An 18,852-nucleotide genomic window follows, 5' to 3' on the forward strand; every position below is an offset into this window, starting at 1 on the left:
GAAAATTATGTTGAATTAAGCCAATAATAAACATGATTTTTTTACTCTATGCAGGTACCCACATCGTTCGTTGGTTAATGCTTAAGTGTTAAGTGATCTGCTGTTTCTAAATAGCCTGATTGGCAAACATAAAGAACTTAAAAGTGCTTAAAAGGTTTTGTTATATGTGTGCACCTAAATAGCATTTATTTATTTCAGTAATAGTGTTTGTCTATTTTGATACCAAAACCGTGTAGTACCCTGTGCTACGATGTAATTAGTTACCCTTCTGTTCTTCGTTATTGCTTTAAGTGGAGAAAAATGCTTAGTGATAAAGATATTTAAAAATCTGCTGTACCCTAGCAGTTAAGGTACTGGACTAGTAATCAGAATGTTGCTGGTTCAAGCCCACCACTGCCCTTAAGGAAGGCCCTTAACACTCAACTGCTTAGACTGTATAGTGTAAGTCACTTTGGATAAAAGCGTTTGCTAAATACTGAAAATATAAATGCTGTTATGTTATTGTTATTATAATACTATTTTCCTAGAATTGAAGGAATGTAAATTAAAAAAAAAATGTTCAAAAATTGCTTTATTGTCAAAAACTGCAATATGTACAGGACATACAGAGGATTGAAATTTCGTTACTCTCTGACCCATGGTGCAACATTACACATTAATTAACAATAAACCTATAATAAAAGAATAAAAATTGAATAAGAATAAACGCAAAATATATACACTGACAAATATGAAAATATAGAGGTAAAAATGACCACCTGAAGAATTATAAAAAATTATAAAAAATAGAAGTTCCATAAATAAAAAGGCATTTAAAGTGGCAGTGCAGATTATGAAGTCTTTGTTAGAAACCAGTTTAATTACGACGGCAGTTCAAAAAACGATTTTGTTATATTATAGATTACGTTTAAAGTGATATATGCGTTGGGAAGATAAAAGGATGTAAGTTTTGGTATTGATGGGGGGGGGGGTTAGGTTCGTGAGAGAGGGGGCAGAACAGGAAGCGAGTTGAGGATCCTGACCGCCTGGCGGATGGTGCTGTCCCTCAGTCGGCTGGTCTTGGCCCGGAGACTCCGCAGTCTCCTTCCTGATGGCAGCAGACTGAAGAAGCTGTGTAGTGGGTGGGTGGAATCACCTGCCATGCAGAAGGCTTTTCGGGTGAGGCGGGTGTTGTGAAGTTCGTGGAGGGTGGGAAGAGAGGTGCCAATGATCTTCTCAGCTGCTCTCACTATGCGTTGGAGGGTCTTGCGACAGGACGCGGTGCAGGCGCCGTACCACACAGTAATGCAGCTGGTCAGGACACTCTCGATGGTACCTCTGTAAAAGGTACACATGATGGGGGCTGGAGCTCTGGCTCTTCTCAGCTTACGGAGGAAGTAGAGACGTTGATGAGCCCTCCTGGCTAGAGATGTTGTGTTATTAGTCCAGGAGAGGTCCTCAGTGATGTGCACACCCAAGAACTTGGTGCTGTTCACCCTTTCCACAGCAGCACCGTTGATGGTCAGAGGAGCATGTTGTGTGCATGATCTTCTGAAATCCACGACAATCTCCTTAGTTTTTTCAGCGTTTAAGGAAAGATTGTTGTGTTTGCACCACTGGGACAGGTGACTCACCTCACTCCTGTAGTTTGTCTCGTCATTGTTCTTTATGAGACCCACCACAGTCGTGTCGTCCGCGAACTTGATGAAGAGGTTGGAGCTGTGCAATGGTGTGCAGTCGTGGGTTAGCAAAGTGAATAGGAGAGGGCTCAGCACACATCCTTGGGGAGCCCCCGTGTTCAGAGTGATGGTGTTGGATGTGTTACTGCCGACCCGTACTGCCTGTGGTCTTCCAGTCAGGAAGTCCAACAGCCAGTTGCACAGTGAGGTGTTCAGCCCCAGCCTGTCGAGTTGGAGAATAAGCTGTTGGGGGATGATCGTATTGAATGCAGAGTTGAAGTCTATGAATAGCATTCGTACATATGAGTCTTTAGAGTCCAGATGAGTGAGGGCTGAGTGGAGGACAGTGGAAATGGCGTCATCAGTCGATCGGTTTGACCGATATGCAAACTGAAAGGAGTCCAAAGCAGGGGGGAGGACCGATTTGATGTGTTGCATGACTAGCCGTTCGAAACACTTCATGAGGATGGGGGTGAGTGCAACTGGGCGGTAGTCATTAAAACAGGAGGGCGATTAATACATATACATGTATTAATAAGAACATTCAAAGTGTGCTAACATTTTCCACATTTTCCATCTGCTAATCATAAGTGACTAAGGTGCATTACTTATAAACAAAGACAAAAATGTAATTTCATGAATACTTGCTTAATGTCTAACATTTGAAGTACTCAGTTTACTCACATTAAGGCTATAAATATAAATCGTGGGACAGTGGTAGCCTAGTGGGTAGAGCTTTGGGCTATCAACTAACAGATTGAGAGTTTGAATCCCAGCTCTGCCATGCAGCCACTGTTGGGCCCTTGAGCAAGGCCCTTAACCCTTCCTGCTCGAGGGGCGGCGCACGATGGCTGACCCTGCGCTCTGACCCCGACTTACAAACAAGCTGGGATATCCGAAGATAGAATCTTGTTGTACTGTTTGTCTGTATGTGTATATACTGTATAACAAATAAAGGGATTATTCTTTTATTCTTCCAAATTATTAAAAAAAAATCTGTTTCACATTTTTATTTATTCTTTCAAAACCACCAATGAAAAATTATTCTATTTGGCATTTGTCTTAAATTTAATACAATGTTCTGATAACAAATTATAGAATCAGCAAGACATTTTTGAGTGAAAAGTTGAATCTTTGAAAATGTGCTTGATGTTCTTAGTTTTTATAACAGGTGAACATATTATAATGGGTGAGAATTTAATCACGTCAATGAGTTTCGTATGAGAAGATCAAAGGAAATCTGATATTTTATACAAATAATTTAACATTTATTATTTACTTTTCAGTAGCGTTTTATAAACACTGATCAATTGACCAATCATCGACATGCCATTTTAAACTACCAGCCAATCGCAGAGCAGAAGGCGGGATTGTCGGAAAGCGGGTAGGAACTAAAAGCGTGACCCGGAATTAGAGCAGGTCCGCAGAGCGTCATACCTCATCATCATGAGCGCTCAGAGTTTAATTTTTAAAAGGAACCAGACAATATTAACAAGGATAATCAATCACACACTACGTAAAGAGAAAACAGGTTCTCATCCTTTATTTCTGAAGAGGAGACTTTCACAAGCGCCCGTTTTGCGGTACGCGTGTACAGATGATTCGGGGAGGTCATATTACATCACGACTCCTATATTCTATGTGAACGCTGCCCCTCATATAGGACATGTGTACTCTGCTGTCACTGCTGACTGCCTACACAGATACAAGATCCTACAGGGATTCAGCTCCAGGTTTGCTACAGGTATGTCTAACAGTGTGGATATTTCAAAAATCATATACATCCATCCACAGAGGAGCACACTGGGGGTATATGGGGGGCCAGTGGGTGAGAGGTTGGGGCTGAATGGTTCACAGTGGCTATACACTGATCAGCCATAACATTAAAACCAACTCATTGTTTCTACACTCACTGTCTATTTTATCAGCTCCATTTAGGTGGTGGATCATTCTCAGCACTGCAGTGACACTGACATGGTGCTGGTATGAGAGGATCAGACACAACAATGCTGATGGAGTTTTGAAATACCGTGTCCACCCACTGTTCACTCTATTAGACACTCATACCTAGTTGGTCCACTTTGTAGATGTAAAGTCAGAGACGATCGCTCATCTGTTGCTGCTGTTTGAGTTGGTCATCTTCTAGACCTTCATCAGTGGTCACAGGACGCTGCCTCCAGGTGCTGTTGGCTGGATATTTTTGGTTGGTGGACTATTCTCAGTCCAGCAGGGACAGTGAGTGTTTAAAAACTCCAGCAGCGCTGCTGTGTCTGATCCACTCATACCAGCACAACACACACTAACACACCACCACCATGTCAGTGTCACTGCAGTGCTGAGAATGATCCACCACCTAAATAATACCTGCTCTGTAGTGGTCCTGACCATTGAAGAACAGCATGAAAGGGGGCTAACAAAGCATGCAGAGAAACAGGTGGACTACAGTTAGTAATTGTAGAATTACAAAGTGCTTCTATATGGTAAGTGGAGCTGATAAAATGGACAGTGTGTGTAGAAGCAAGGAGGTGGTTTTAACGTTATGGCTGATCGATGTATTTTCATAATATTAAATCTGTGGTTTGTTAATTCTCTAAAATTTTATTTAACTGACAAAAGTAGAAAGGAAAGCTGCCAGTATCCAACTGCATCTTTTCATCTGCACGAGGCGAGATTATACAGGGCTCAGTCTCGCACATGGAGAGTCACACACCTTCTTCTTCCTCGGCCTTTGTCCCGTTCAGTTGCGGGGTCGGCTCTCGGCGGATCATGATCCGCGAATCGATTTGGCAAAATTTTTTACGCCGGATGCCCTTCCTGACACGACCCTCCCTATTTTATCTGGGCTTGGGACCGGCACTACAATTCACTGGTTTGTGCATCTAGCGGCTAGGTGCATATAGGACAATTTAGTGTCTCCAATTAGCCTGGTGGCATGTTTTTGGACTGTGGGAGGAAACCGGAGCACCCGGAGGAAACCCACGCGGACACGGGGAGAACATGCAAACTCCGCACAGAAAGGACCCGGACCGCCCCACCAGGGTATCGAACCAGGACCTTCTTGTTGTGAGGCGACAGTGCTACCCACTAAGCCACCATGCCACCCCATGGAGAGTCACACACTAATTTCCATTATCTTCTGTCTGTGCATGCACCATCGATCAGCCGGCCGAGTTTGTAATTGCCTGAGGAATCTTCTCTGGCACCCAGCCAGAAAAGCCAATCATTACAGTATGTCAGCTCTGGTGTGATAGCATGTTTTACCGCTGTGCCACCTAAGCGCCCTTGTAAACAGATATATTGTATGATTACTGAACATGACCAGAAACTCTTACCTTGAATGTGAAAATTCAGAAGCTATAGTTCATCCATAATCTAGAATCATCTTTTAATAATCAATGTCTGCTTTTGGCCATTTGAAGCTGTTTGCTGGATTTCTTGGTACCTATTTTTTTATGGCAGCAAATAGTCAGAAGGCACTTGGAATAGTAAAGGGCAGGAATACGCTCAGGATCCTAGGGGCAGTTTATAGTAGCCAGTCCACCACCATTAGCATGTTATGGGAGTGAGGAAACTGGAGGGAGAACATGGCATTAATGGCATTTAGCCGACATTTTTATCCAGAGTGACTTACAGTTGTGACTACATACAGTGCAAACAGTTGAGGCCTTGTTTAGGGACCCAGTACTGGCTACTTGGCAGTGGCAGGGCTTGAACCAGCAATCTTTTGATCACTAGTCCATTACCTTAACCTTGAATTTTCTATTTATTCCACAGGCACTGATGAGCATGGGCTGAAAATTCAACAGGCAGCTGGCACAGCTGGTAAAGAGCCCCTGACTTTCTGTACCGAGGTGTCAGACAGATTCCGTCATGTCTTCAAGAGTTGCGCCGTTTCATACACCGACTTTATTCGAACCACAGAGGACAGCCACTGGCGAGCGGTGGAACATTTCTGGTCCACCCTGCTCAACAAGGGCTGGATCTATAAAGGCACATATGAAGGCTGGTACTCCACACCTGACGAAAGCTTTCTCACTCCCGGTCAGGTGACTGACAGCACAGACTCAATGGGCAGAGCGATTAAAATCTCCACAGAAAGTGGCCATAAGGTATTTGACAATTTTACATCACCACTCTGTGCTGGTCACATTATTAATGTTCTGACATTTATAAGTTTTTGTTTTAAATACACATCCAAATCAGAAGAAGCTGTGACAGTATGGACTTTTATTTAGAACCGTATGAATCCAAGTCAAGTCTGGTCAATATACAGTACATCCATTTCTGCGTTTCAGACCCGAGTTCATACTGTCTGGAATAAAATGTAAGAAACGATTATTATTTGTACTTTCCATACTGTCCCAACTTTTTCTGATCTGGGGTTGTAAAATCTACAGTATATAGCAGAAAGTCATATTGTCTTAAACCACATCTGGCAAAAAAACCCAGATTTAAGGGATATACAGTGGTACCTTAAAATTCGATGCCAATTGGTTCTGTGAGTGGCGTCAAGTTTTAAAGGCGTTGAGTTTTAAGGTATTTTTTCCCATAAGGATGTATGTGAAATCTGTTAATGCAATCCATGGTCCAATGGAACTGCATATATTTTAGGCTAATGTAAAATAATGGGGTTGTTTTTACACTTATACACTGAAAATAACAAATATAATATAAAAAACACTGAAATACAATTGAAAACAGCTAAAAAATTTTATTAAAAAAAACAATAAAATCTGCACTTTACCTTTACTTCTTTATTGTTTCCTTACACTTCTTAATCGTGGAGATGTTTGATCTTGGAATACTGTATTGCGTTCAGTAAAGGCACATTCACATGAGAAGTGACAAAATAGCCGCTCAGGTGGCGCAGGGGTAAAGTACGCTAGCGCACCAGAGTTGGGGTTTCGAATTCATCGTATCAAATCTCAGCTCTGCCTTCCGACTGGGTTGGGCGGCTGCATGAACAACGATTGGCTGTTGTTCAGGGTTAGGGGTTAAAAAAAGTTGGATCATAGGTCCTCATAACTGGTACAACTGCGGCCCCTGCTGGCTCACTGATGGCGCCAGCACAGGGCTGAGGAATAATGCTGATGGGGGTTGTGGCCCTCCATACACAGTGCCCGTCAGTGTATGAACTCGACTCGTGCAGGTGAAAAATGCAGTCTGTACTGACTGTACGTGCCGGAGGGGGCGTATGTCAGTTGAGAGGCGTCCTCAGTCAGCAGTGAAGGGTTGAATCAGTATAGAGGACACAATCGAGTAATTGGACATGACTAGATTAGGGGAGAAAATTGGGAAAAAAGTGGGAAAAATTATAAATAAAAAACAAAACAAAAAAAGGAAGTGACAAAATGGCTGTGCCGTTATTTTCTTTGGAGTGTGCTGGTGCACATAGCTTAACATGACTTATTGTACTAAAACGAGCGAGATAGCTAACTTATGAGCAGTAATAATTAAGAGAAGTTTCATGTTCACATGTTCTTTTAATACATTGTCACATCAAGCTTTTTTTTACGATAAGCGTTTTAGACTCTCAGAAAAGCTAATTCTCCCCCAAGCTATAACACAAGTTTAAAAGTAAAACAGTAAGGAAAATCCAGCTAAACACAGATACATGTAGATGCTTTCAGAGTGAGTTTGACGGTTATTTCACACAAATGCAGATTTGTCTCATATTCACACTTTGATGATGTTGTACTGCACTGCTCAAGCCAAGAGTTGAACAAAGCGGCGGCTGTTCATTGTTAATTTGAAATTAGATAAAAAAAAAAAAAAAATAGCTGAACACGTTGAGTTTAAGGGTACAAATCTCTTACGAAGTGCGTTGAGTTTCAAAGATTTTGTGTTTAGGGGACGTCGAGTTACAAGGTAACATGTTTTATGCAAGTAAAAAAAAAAAACTGGTCAATTTTTGTTCCTGTGATTTATTCCAAGTGGAAATGAGCTAACGTCCCTCTACAGGTAACAAATATTTATACATGGTTTTCCCCAACCGTCCCAATACAACCATGGCTACTTCAAATTGGTATGAACGAATGGACTGGCACCATGACCAGGGTGTGTTCCTGCTTTGCGCCTTGTATTTCTAGGTAGTGCAGGACCCAAGGCAACCCTGACCAAGATTAAACAGATTCTAAAAATAGAAGCAAATTGATACTTTTTGGGGTGGGTAATATTGCTTATCATTGTAGCATCACTGCAAAAGTAATGTAGTAACACCAAGAAAAACTCTGTGATAACCTGTTGCATTATTTTCAGGTGGAGTGGATGAAAGAGGAAAACTATCTTTTTCGCCTGTCAGGTTTTCAAGACAGGTTAAGGGAGTGGTTACAATCAAACCCGAAAGCTATTCAACCAGAAAAGTTTTACAACATCGTGCTTCAGTGGTTGGAGAACGATCTACCTGATTTATCTGTGTCGAGACAGAGAAGTCGTCTGCAGTGGGGCATTCCAGTTCCAGGAGATCCTGAACAGACCGTCTACGTGTGGCTGGACGCACTGGTGAACTATCTTACTGTTGCGGGTTATCCGGAAACTCACTCGCACTGGTGGAGCGTGGTCCATCACGTCGTCGGAAAAGACATCCTAAAATTTCATGCCATATACTGGCCTGCGTTTCTCTTAGCTGCTGAACTGCCCCTGCCTCGGGCTATTTACGTGCACTCCCACTGGACCGTGCAGGGCAAGAAAATGTCCAAGAGCTTGGGAAACGTAGTAGATCCTGTTGAGACATCGCAAAAGTTCACGGTGGACGGCTTCAGATACTTTCTTCTAAGACAAGGGGTTCCAGATACAGACTGTGATTACGATGATGACAAGGTGGTCAAGCTGTGCAATAGCGAACTAGCTGACTCTTTGGGTGGTCTTCTCAATCGCTGCACAGCACCCTCTCTAAATCCTGAGCAGGTGTATTCTCACTTCTGCAGCACCTCCTTTCCAAAGGAGGCCAGAGGAAGAGCCGTGCCAGAGGATTACAGGATGATAGAGGCCGTGTCAGGGCTTCCAGCTTTGGTCAAGGAACACTTTGAAAACCTGCAGGTGTACAAAGCATTGGAAGCGATCAGTGCTTGTGTGCGTCTTACCAACGGGTTCATTCAGAGACACGCTCCGTGGAAGCTTAACTGCAGTGACGCAGAGGACAAACGCTGGCACGACACCATACTGCATGTGGCCATGGAATGTCTTAGGATCTACGGGATTCTTCTGCAGCCGGTCACACCAGGGCTAGCCGATAAAATTTTATGCCGGATAGGAGTACAACCTGGTGAAAGAAGCTGGGATCACGCGCTAGATTTTCTGTCTAAGTACGATCGACGAGACTGTCCTTACGAAGGAAGGAAGCTCGGTCCTGACACAGGAGTGCTTTTCAATCGAATTGAAAGAAGCAAACCGAAAGGCAACACTCCAAAACCAGGAAAACGATAACACACACATCGAGAGTTCTTAAGATGCTAATATCATTTGTACTTTGCTGTTTATACTATGACTATTCAACCCAGACATTGGAGTTAGTTGTTTTAGTGGGACAACAGCTACCATATTTGCCAAAAGACTCCTAGGTAGGCGTCATAATTCTATAATTTTTTCCATTTTTCAACTAACCCTTGCAGCTGAATAAAAGCCTCAAAGACAAAATGTGTCAAAATAGAGATCAGTGCATGACCTCGTACGTGCTACTGATGCCTGTGTATATCCGCCTCATGCAGGGAAAAGAAGCGGTTAGCAGGTGTTGGAGGTGTAAAAATCATCAACGTTTAAAGGCTACACAATATTCACTATTCATTATAATTCTTTCCTGAGTAATACTGAAAGTAAATTATTGCAAGAAGGCGTTTGCTGATCAGTTTCTGGTGCGGCAAGCCCCATGACATTTGCGCCTTAGGTCAAAATTTACTATTTAAATGAGCGGAAAAGCTGTGTCTATTGCTCAGTTATTATTATTTTTTTAAATCAGTTGCTTCCGTGTTTAGTGGTTGCCACTCCCTTATGGTTACCCCCTCCTTATTTTATCCAGACTTGAGACTGTCACTGAGAGTGTATGTCCCAGTGACTAGGCTGTTCGGCCACCCCCCTCTTCCCAGACACAGTTAATTTAAGGTTAGACATAGTCTGTGCAGACGCTCGACCGGCTGATAGTAAAGCTGAAATTCAAAACCCACATTTCAATGGCACCCAGGTGGTGCAGCAGGATATTCCACTAGCACACCAGCGCCGAGATTCGGAACTCCTCGGTTCGAAACTCGGTGTTGCCACCGGTCGGCTGGGCGCCATCTAGTGGGCACAATTGGCAGTGCCTGCAGCAGACACGTTTCTGCTAGGGCGGGATGACCGGACTATGTGGGTGAGGCCTTCAAACGCTGTGTAAGGACTGATTAGCAGATAGAGAGGCGCCTGTGCAGAGTGCATGGGTGAAAAAGGGTTCCGCAAAGGGCTGCACGCGGGTCGGAGGAGGCGTGAGCAGCAATATACCCACCTCGACTGCAATCAGGGATCCCCCAGCAGCGGAAGACAAACTGACTACACTAAATTGGGAGAAAATGGGAGTAAATGCATAAATAAAATAGAAAAAAAACAAAAAGAACCCACATTTCAGCGGTAGTGGACAAGGTGTGATTTTCCACTGCGCCACCCTTCCACCCCGTCTGTTTTTTAAAAATGTATATGTAGGGTTATACCTTACTAATTAAACAATTCCTGTGTAAATAACATATTAACAGGGACTTCATCCTTTCTGATTTGAATGGTGATGCCACCAACTATATAATAGAAGAAGAATTGTTGCCCCTGCTCTTTGGGTGGGAGTATCAACATGCCTGTCTCTGCAGTTATTTAAGCAGTGAAGGCATCCAAGCATGATGACCGGCTAATGCTGATCAGTCATGTGATCAGGGAGACTGGGAGAAAACTGGGGGTGTAAATTGGCTGTGTCTAAAATATGAAGGAATGAGGTATAAAATACCAAAAAATAAGCAGTAACAGTAACCAAGATCAATACATGTCTGATAAAACCTCTATAGATAACAATTTAAGCAACGTCCTACCTGTGACTGATGGTTGTATGGATAAATATCAAAAGTAGAACCTGATACACAAAAGTCTACTTGTTATTAATATAAGCCTCCTTGCTGAAAAGGGGAATGTCGGACACCAGATAGTTGGCTCATCAGCTACAATATGGATAAAGGGAGCTTGAAGCTGGAAAAGTTGCCCAAGTTTCATACCTGAAAATACAAATATACACTGCCTGGCCAAAAAAAATGTCACACACACTAATATTTCGTTGGACCACCTTTAGCTTTGATTACAGCACGCTTTCGCTGTGGCATCGTTTCCACAAGCTTCTGCAATGTCACAACATTTATTTCTGTCCAGAGTTGCATGAATTTTCCCACAAGATCTTGTATTGATGATGGGAGATTTGGACCACTGTGCAAAGTCTTCTCCAGCACATCCCAAAGATTCTTAATGGGGTTCAGGTCTGGACTCTGTGGTGGTCAATCCATGTGTGAAAATGATGTCTCATGCTCCCTGAACCTTTCACAATTTGAGCCCAATGAAACCTGGCATTGTCATCTTTGAATATGCCCGTGCCATCAGGGAAGAAAAAATCCATTGATGGAATAACCTGGTCGTTCAGTATAGTCAGGTAGTCAGCTGACCTCATTCTTTGGGCACATAACGTTGCTGAACCTAGACCTGACTGACTGCAGCAACCGAAGATCATAGCACTGCCCCCACAGGCTTGTACGGTAGGCACTAGGCATGATGGGTGCATCACTTCAGCTGCCTCTCTTCTTACCCTGTTGCACCCATCACTCTGGAACAGGGTAAATCTGGACTCATCAGACCACATGACCTTCTTCCATTGCTCCAGAGTTTAATCTTTATGCTCCCTCGCAAATTGAAGCCGTTTTTCCCGGTTAGTCTCACTGACAAGTGGTTTTCTTAAGGCTACACAGATGTTTAGTCCTGATCCCTTGAATTCCCTTCACATTGTGTGTGTGGAAATGCTCTTACTTTCACTATTAAACATATCCCTGAGTTCTACTGGAGTTTTTCTACCATTTGATTTCACCAAACGTTTAAGTGATCGCCGATCACGATCATTCAAGATTTTTTTCCGACCACAATCCTTCCTCGAAGATGATGTTTCCCCACTGTCCTTCCAATTTTTAATAATGTGTTGGACAGTTCTTAACCAGATTTTAATTTCAATCTCCTTAGATGTTTTCTCTGCTTGATGCATGCCAATAATTTGACCCTTATGAACCAGATTAAAATTTTTTCCACGACCACACGATGTGTCTTTTGACATGGTTGTTTAACAAATGAGAAGCTACTCACTGCATCAGTTAGGGTTAAATAACTTGTTGCCAGCTTAAACAGTCACCCATGCAGTAATTATCCAATGGGAGGCTCAAACAAAATATAAAAAAAGGACATTATTTTTTTTAATGAGAATACACGAAACTGAAACATTTTACAAAGTGAAATAAAATTAAAAAAAGAAAAAAAAACTTGCATTCTTCTTCTCTTCTGTATTTTTTACATGAAGTACTCCTTTGCTAGTTCACAGTGCCACCAATCAGAGGGTTAACTTCTAGAAACAGCACTGTGGTCAGATTACACTGTCCTTCAAGCTTTTTAGCCCGAAGTCCGGCCCTGTCACTTTGAAGTCCCCAGCTTGCAGATCCGTACACCATGAAGCCTGGAGTTGAGCTGTCCATTTCAGAAAGGCCCATGTGTGACTTGCACTTAGTAATATGAGCTTGTGTTCTGTCCAGGTTGTGTATCTGTGGAGAAAAGAATTGGTCAGAAGTTGCTTATATGTAGATCACATGGCCAGGGTACCATCCCTAATGAGACTAGACGTCTGATGTACCCGCACCCTGATGTACAAAACTGCATGTAAAATGTGTGCATGCCAAATGGTATCATTACATTATGGATGCAGTTGGGTAGAGAGCCAAAAATGACACATGAGTAGTGTAAAAAAACAAACAAAAATGATTGGCTTTGTCTGAGAGTGGGCAGGCCGAAGGGATTCCTTGTTACTGCTACAATTGCAGCTTCTGCTGGCTGGTTGGTGGTGAATAATGGAGACCAGTGCATGATTCTATGGGTCTGTTCGAAAACCTAGTGAGCTGCCTTACTGTCTTACTGTCTACATAGGCAGCTGCCTCAGTAGAGAGGATTCTAATAAGTCATTGACTTATAAGTCAGGTTATTCAAACGCACTATGTAGACAGCGATAACATCGGGTTTCGCTTACTAAGCTAACACAGTTAGCATCATGCCATTCAAACCAATGGGATGAGGTGGCACAACGCGCTAGCATGTCAAATAACATCTCCCTCTGTGTACTGAAAACGGTTAAACTGTCCCTGACAAGCCCGAACTTGCAAATAAAAACACTTGTACAAGTTTATACCAATTAAAAATCAATAATAATTTATTTACGTTTGAAAATAACTTAGTTCGGTTCTCCGCACCATCCACCATGTTTTTTATTTTTCTGTGAGAAAAGTTGTGCCGCAATGAATGCTGGGATTGCCTTGGCCGCTAAGGCAGCATCGGATGCTCACTTGTTCTTGAGTCAAAATAACGTTGAAATTTTAAGATACATTAGTAGACAGCATATTAAAGCATCTAGGTTTCGAACAGCCTACTTCACTGGGGCGTGCATAGAATGACATAAAATGCTGTCTATGTAGAGGGCTCCCTAGGTTTTCCAACACACCCTATATGTGCTACTTGATGCCTGAGTAAATCTGCCTCATGCAAGGAAAAGAAAAAGCAGTTGGCAGGTGTCAGAGGTGCCGTGTCTTAGGTACGGCCCTCCTCAGTCAAGGTAGGAGTCTTCAGCATTAGAGTAGATACAAATGGGTAATTGGATATGATTGAATCAGGAGAAAAAGGAAAAATGAACAAGCACATGAGAAAGAATGCAAAAAGTACACATCAAAACACTCAAGACAGTGGTACAAATGGTAAGCCTATTCATAAAACATATTTGAAAGAATCTGGGCGTTTACTTAGATTTAATTGGCTGATAAAAATGTAGGCAGTCATGCTCAATTTCAGCATTGTTCATAGAAGAAGGTTTGCCTCGCATCAATTCTCATTAGTGATGATGTCTGGCCCGGATGATTAACTTCCATATTGACACAGGTCATAAAAATGTCAATGCCTTCAGGCTAAAACCAAGGAGGTGGGTGGGTAAGCTTACTTGAGAGTTGCTGTTGGAGCTGTCTGACCAGAGCTGCAGTCTGTTGCTGCTGTTGTGTCTGCTGCATGCCCTGTCGAGGAAACTGATACACACAGCCACATGAATTCAAGGTTCTTTAAAAAAATTTTTTTTAGGTCATTATAGTTTGAATGTTCGGTTGCCAGGTCAAAGGAACTGAATTAGTTTTGATAATGAGCTAATTAAACTAAATAAGTTGAAAAATGATGACTGATTTCATTAGATAGTTTCAGAATAATTGGTACAGCCTGTGAGTCATATGCTTTATCTCACTGATATTTAACCTTTAAACTAAGTCATTAAGTTCCCTGAGGGGAAAAATTAATTACTGACAACCCTAGTAATTCTTAGAAACACAACTGAATCAGGTTCTACGGAAGCGTATTGCTGCTCCACAGATAAAAAAAAAGCCGTCAGTATGTTGTTATAACAAGAAAATGATGTCGTTAAAACGAGAAAAGGATGTCATAACGAGAAAAGTTCATTACCTTAAATGCTGCATAGCTGATGGAAGTGTATCTGCTGATGGAGAGACAGTTTGCACACATGCATGATGCTGTAGCTTGTGTAACCTTGCAGCTTGGCGTGCTGATCAAGATTCTCCTTTAGGAACAACAACAATGTCTAAACTTTAATATTCAACATCTGTCTGACATTCGGCATTCCAATCTAAATAAGTGGTCGAAAAAAACACCCAAGACCTTCTTATTTTATGATTTCTTACATGAATGAAAATAGTTAACATATTATTACAGAAAGGTTATAATGAAACCGTTTATCAAGCTCCCACTTCATCCAATGAGTTAGGTACCGTCATAAAACTAACTAAGAAACGTAGGAAACATTTACTCTGCACTTATCCAGACAAATAAATTCATTTAAATCTTGTATGATTTGATGAATTAATGTCAAACAATTTCTACACAAACACGTCAATGTTTCTCACCTACTACACAAACCTTATTTTTTGAAATAACATAGTATTTATTTTACATTACATTTAAATAAAAATCAATAATTCTGTAATAAATTTATTTCAAATATACAAATTATATTTCCAAAAATACAAATCATACAAGATTTAAATGGATTTATTAGTCTGGATAAGTCTCCTACGTTTCACCGTTAGTTTTATGACGATCCCTAACTCATTAGATGAAGTGGGAGCTTGATAAACGGTTTCATTATAACCTTTCTTTAGATAAATAGACGTAATCTTAAAAATTAACATAAAATTGTTTTTGTAGTATGTTGACTATTTTCATTCGTGTAAGAAATCATAAAATAAGAAGGTCTTAGGTGTTTTTTCAACCACTTATTTAGATCGGAATGCCGAATGTCAGACAAATGTTGAATATTAAACTAAGTTTAGACATTGTTGTTGTTCCTAAACAATCTTGATCGGCAAGCCAAGCTGCAAGGTTACACAAGCTACAGCATAATGCATGTGTGCAAACTTTCTCTCCATCAGCAGATACACTTCCGTCAGCTAAGCAGCATTTAAGGTAATGAACTTTTCTCGTTATAACGACATCCTTTACTCGCTTTAACGACATTATTTTCTCGTTGTAACGCCATCCTTTTCTCATTATAACGCCATCCTTTCTCGTTATAACGACATACTTTCTCGTTTTAACGACATACTTTCTCGTTTTAACGACATACTTTCTCGTTTTAACGACATACTTTCTCGTTATAACGACATACTTTCTCGTTATAACGACATACTTTCTCGTTATAACGACATACTTTCTCGTTATAACGACATACTTTCTCGTTATAACGACATACTTTCTCGTTATAACGACATACTTTCTCATTATAATGACATCCTTTTCTCGTTACGACATACTTCCTCGTTATGACATACTTTCTCGTTTTAATGACACTTTCTCGTTATAACGACATACTTTCTCGTTATAACGACATCCTTTTCTCGTTACAACGACATACTTTCTCATTTTAACGACATACTTTCTCGTTATAACGACATACTTTCTCGTTTTAATGACACTTTCTCGTTATAACGACATACTTTCTCGTTGTACGACATGCTTTCTCGTTATAATGACATCCTTTTCTCGTTATAACGACATACTTTCTCGTTATAGCGACATTTTCGTTATAACAACATACTTTCTTGTTATAACAACATACTTTCTCGTTATAACGACATACTTTCTCGTTTTAACGACATACTTTCTCGTTTTAATGACACTTTCTCGTTATAACGACATACTTTCTCGTTATAACAACATACTTTCTCGTTTTAATGACACTTTCTCGTTATAACGACATACTTTCTCGTTATAACGACATCCTTTTCTCGTTACAACGACATACTTTCTCATTTTAACGACATACTTTCTCGTTATAACGACATACTTTCTCGTTTTAATGACACTTCCTCGTTACAACGACATACTTTCTCGTTGTACGACATGCTTTCTCGTTATGACATCCTTTTCTCGTTATAACGACATACTTTCTCGTTATAGCGACATTTTCGTTATAACAACATACTTTCTTGTTATAACAACATACTTTCTCGTTATAACGACATACTTTCTCGTTTTAACGACATACTTTCTCATTTTAATGACACTTTCTCGTTATAACGACATACTTTCTCGTTATAACAACATACTTTCTTGTTTTAATGACATACTTTCTCGTTATAACGACATACTTTCTCGTTTTAATGACATACTGACGACTTTTTTTTAATCTGTGTGGCATCAATACGCTTCCGTAAGGTTCTGATTAATCTAGAATTAACATTTTCCATTTGGTGACAAATGTACTAACTCATTTCTAACAGAAAAATTATTGTATAAAAGGGGCACTATAAAATCTGCAGTTGTAGCCTAGCAGTTAAGGTACTGGACTAGTAATCAGAAGGTTGCTGGTTCAAACCCCACCACTGCCAGGTTACCACTGCTGAGCCCTTGAGCAAGGCCCTTAACCCTCAATTACTTAGACTGCATACTGCAAGTCGCTTTGGATAAGAGCGTCTGCTAAATGCTGAAAATGTAAATGTAAAATCCATATTTTTTCTTTTTGACAAAATGACCATGCTTTACAGTGGTTGCTCAGTGGTAAAGGTACTGGAACCCTTATCGTAAAATTGCTGGTTTAAAACCCACCTCTGCCACATTGCCTTTGTTGGGCCCTTCAGTAAGTCCCTAAATCTTAAATTGCTTGGATTGTATTCAGTGACAATTGTAGATCACTTTGCATAAAAGTTTCTGCTAAATGCTGTAAATGTTTGGTTAAGCATTTTGGGGTCCTGCTAGTTATCTTTTAACACGCATATAAATCTGGAAATTCAGAAAAAGGTATTTAAAACAGAATTGGGGAAAAAGAATTAAGAATTTGATGACATGACTGGTATTATATTTGAATCTGCTTATGCCTAGTTCACACTACATGATTTTTTTCCTCCTTGTTTTTATGCTGCATATCAGTGCACAAACATTATCGATTGCTCGTTTTTGTCACTTCTTGTATACCACTTGTCACTTATTGCATATGTTTTCGTGACAAAACGTAGTTTGAGAAAACAGATAGAGTCGTCTGTGATTCCTTCTGGTGATAGATCGTGTAGTGTGTGACCCCCTATCGCCAAACAGTCAAGTAGTCTTAAAAGACTCGATTACAAAAGATCAAATTGTGTAGTGTGAACAGTACAGCAATCAGCATTATTGTATCTTGTCTTTATGTTTTGGGTCAATTTTATATTTTCACATAAATTATATTTTTTATTTTCATGGCTGTGAGGTAGGTTGGAACTGTTCAGATATTCAAGGTAACTACAGAAATATGTATGGACCTGCATCTATTAAAACAGCTAGACCAAAAAAATGCTTGCATCCACTGTTACGGTGATCATGAAAAGGTTGAGAACAACTAGACCAGTAATAAACCTTTTAGAAAGAATGCCAAGTGTATGTTGCCAACTTAAACTGTACAGATCTCAGTAGGAGTCTTTAAATGTACAACCTCCATGCCAAAAACAAAGGCATGTATGATGATTACGTGTAGGCTAAAATTCCTATTAAACTATTTTTTTATTTATTAATAATTTATTTGGTCATAAGTGCAAACTATTTTGTTAAAATATGTTCCGAGTGCTGTAACAAAGGACCAATTAAATAATTTTCATTACATTTAACAATCATCAAACAGCTGTTTACCATGGGCTGCTGTGGTGGCAGAGGCTGCATGCCCAGGGCCTGACTCTGGGGCTGACCGGTGGGTTGTGCTGCTCCTACCTGCTGCTGCTGCTGCTGCTGCTGCTGCACCTGCTGCTGTTGTACCTGCTGCTGTTGTACCTGTTGAGGTTGCTGCACCTGCTGGGAGGGAACCTGCTGCACCTGTTGTTGCTGCTGCTGCTGCTGCTGTTGTTGCTGATGCAGTGAATAAAAACATGGCTTAGTGCTGCAAACGCACACATTTTAAAGCCCTAAACCAAAGTGTTCATTCACAAAACACATTCACATGGATAATGTGTATGTGTATAGCGCCCGGACGATAAATAATTACACATCAATCTAAATAAATATGAAGGCTTTGTTTACACTCAAGGTGATGTAGACGTACCTGTAGAGCCTGGTGCTGCCTCAAAAACTGCTGCTGTGCTTGCTGCTGCTGCGCTTGCTGCTGCTGCTGCTGCTGCGCTTGCTGCCGCTGCTGCTGGTCTAGCATCTGATTGGGCCGCATGTTGGGGTGCACACCCTGTGCCGCCATGTGGCCCTGCCCCAGGCCATGCATCATGGGTGCCTGCTGCATGGGCTGATGGCTAAACCTGCATTACATCCAGAGAAGTTCAGATTACAAAAATATACTGATTACAAAAAGATTCCACTTTTATCTCCTAATCTAGTCATTTCCAATTCCCGATTGTAAATCCACTGCCACTTGCACAACCACCGATCTGAACAAGGA

The 18,852-nt window shown here is 41.0% G+C and overlaps 2 protein-coding genes across 6 annotated transcripts in view; one reads left to right on the forward strand and one right to left on the reverse strand.

Annotated features, from left to right (window-relative positions):
* The first annotated feature begins 2,124 nt into the window (after positions 1–2,124).
* mars2 (methionyl-tRNA synthetase 2, mitochondrial) lies at positions 2,125–9,359 on the forward strand. Its single transcript, XM_062994669.1, has 4 exons — positions 2,125–2,130; positions 3,213–3,402; positions 5,433–5,767; positions 7,917–9,359. Exons 1-4 carry the CDS (start codon positions 2,125–2,127, stop codon positions 9,081–9,083), a joined length of 1,698 nt encoding a protein of 565 aa, XP_062850739.1. The 3' UTR covers positions 9,084–9,359.
* A 2,728-nt stretch (positions 9,360–12,087) lies between these two features.
* Positions 12,088–18,852, reverse strand: part of med12 (mediator complex subunit 12) — a 57,045-nt gene continuing 50,280 nt past the window's right edge. For 4 of the 5 annotated variants that reach the window (XM_062990298.1, XM_062990253.1, XM_062990288.1 and 1 more), the window contains exons 41-44: positions 18,508–18,712; positions 18,102–18,314; positions 13,888–13,969; positions 12,088–12,451 (exon numbers count right to left, since the gene is read on the reverse strand). In XM_062990298.1, the coding sequence (XP_062846368.1) occupies positions 12,414–12,451; positions 13,888–13,969; positions 18,102–18,314; positions 18,508–18,712 (538 nt within the window). In that variant the 3' untranslated portion in view covers positions 12,088–12,413. The remainder of the gene's footprint in view (positions 12,452–13,887; positions 13,970–18,101; positions 18,315–18,507; positions 18,713–18,852) is intronic. The other variant, XM_062990306.1, reaches the window with a different exon arrangement.

The sequence above is a fragment of the Trichomycterus rosablanca genome, chromosome 1, assembly GCF_030014385.1.
Source record: "Trichomycterus rosablanca isolate fTriRos1 chromosome 1, fTriRos1.hap1, whole genome shotgun sequence".
NCBI lineage: Eukaryota > Metazoa > Chordata > Actinopteri > Siluriformes > Trichomycteridae > Trichomycterus > Trichomycterus rosablanca.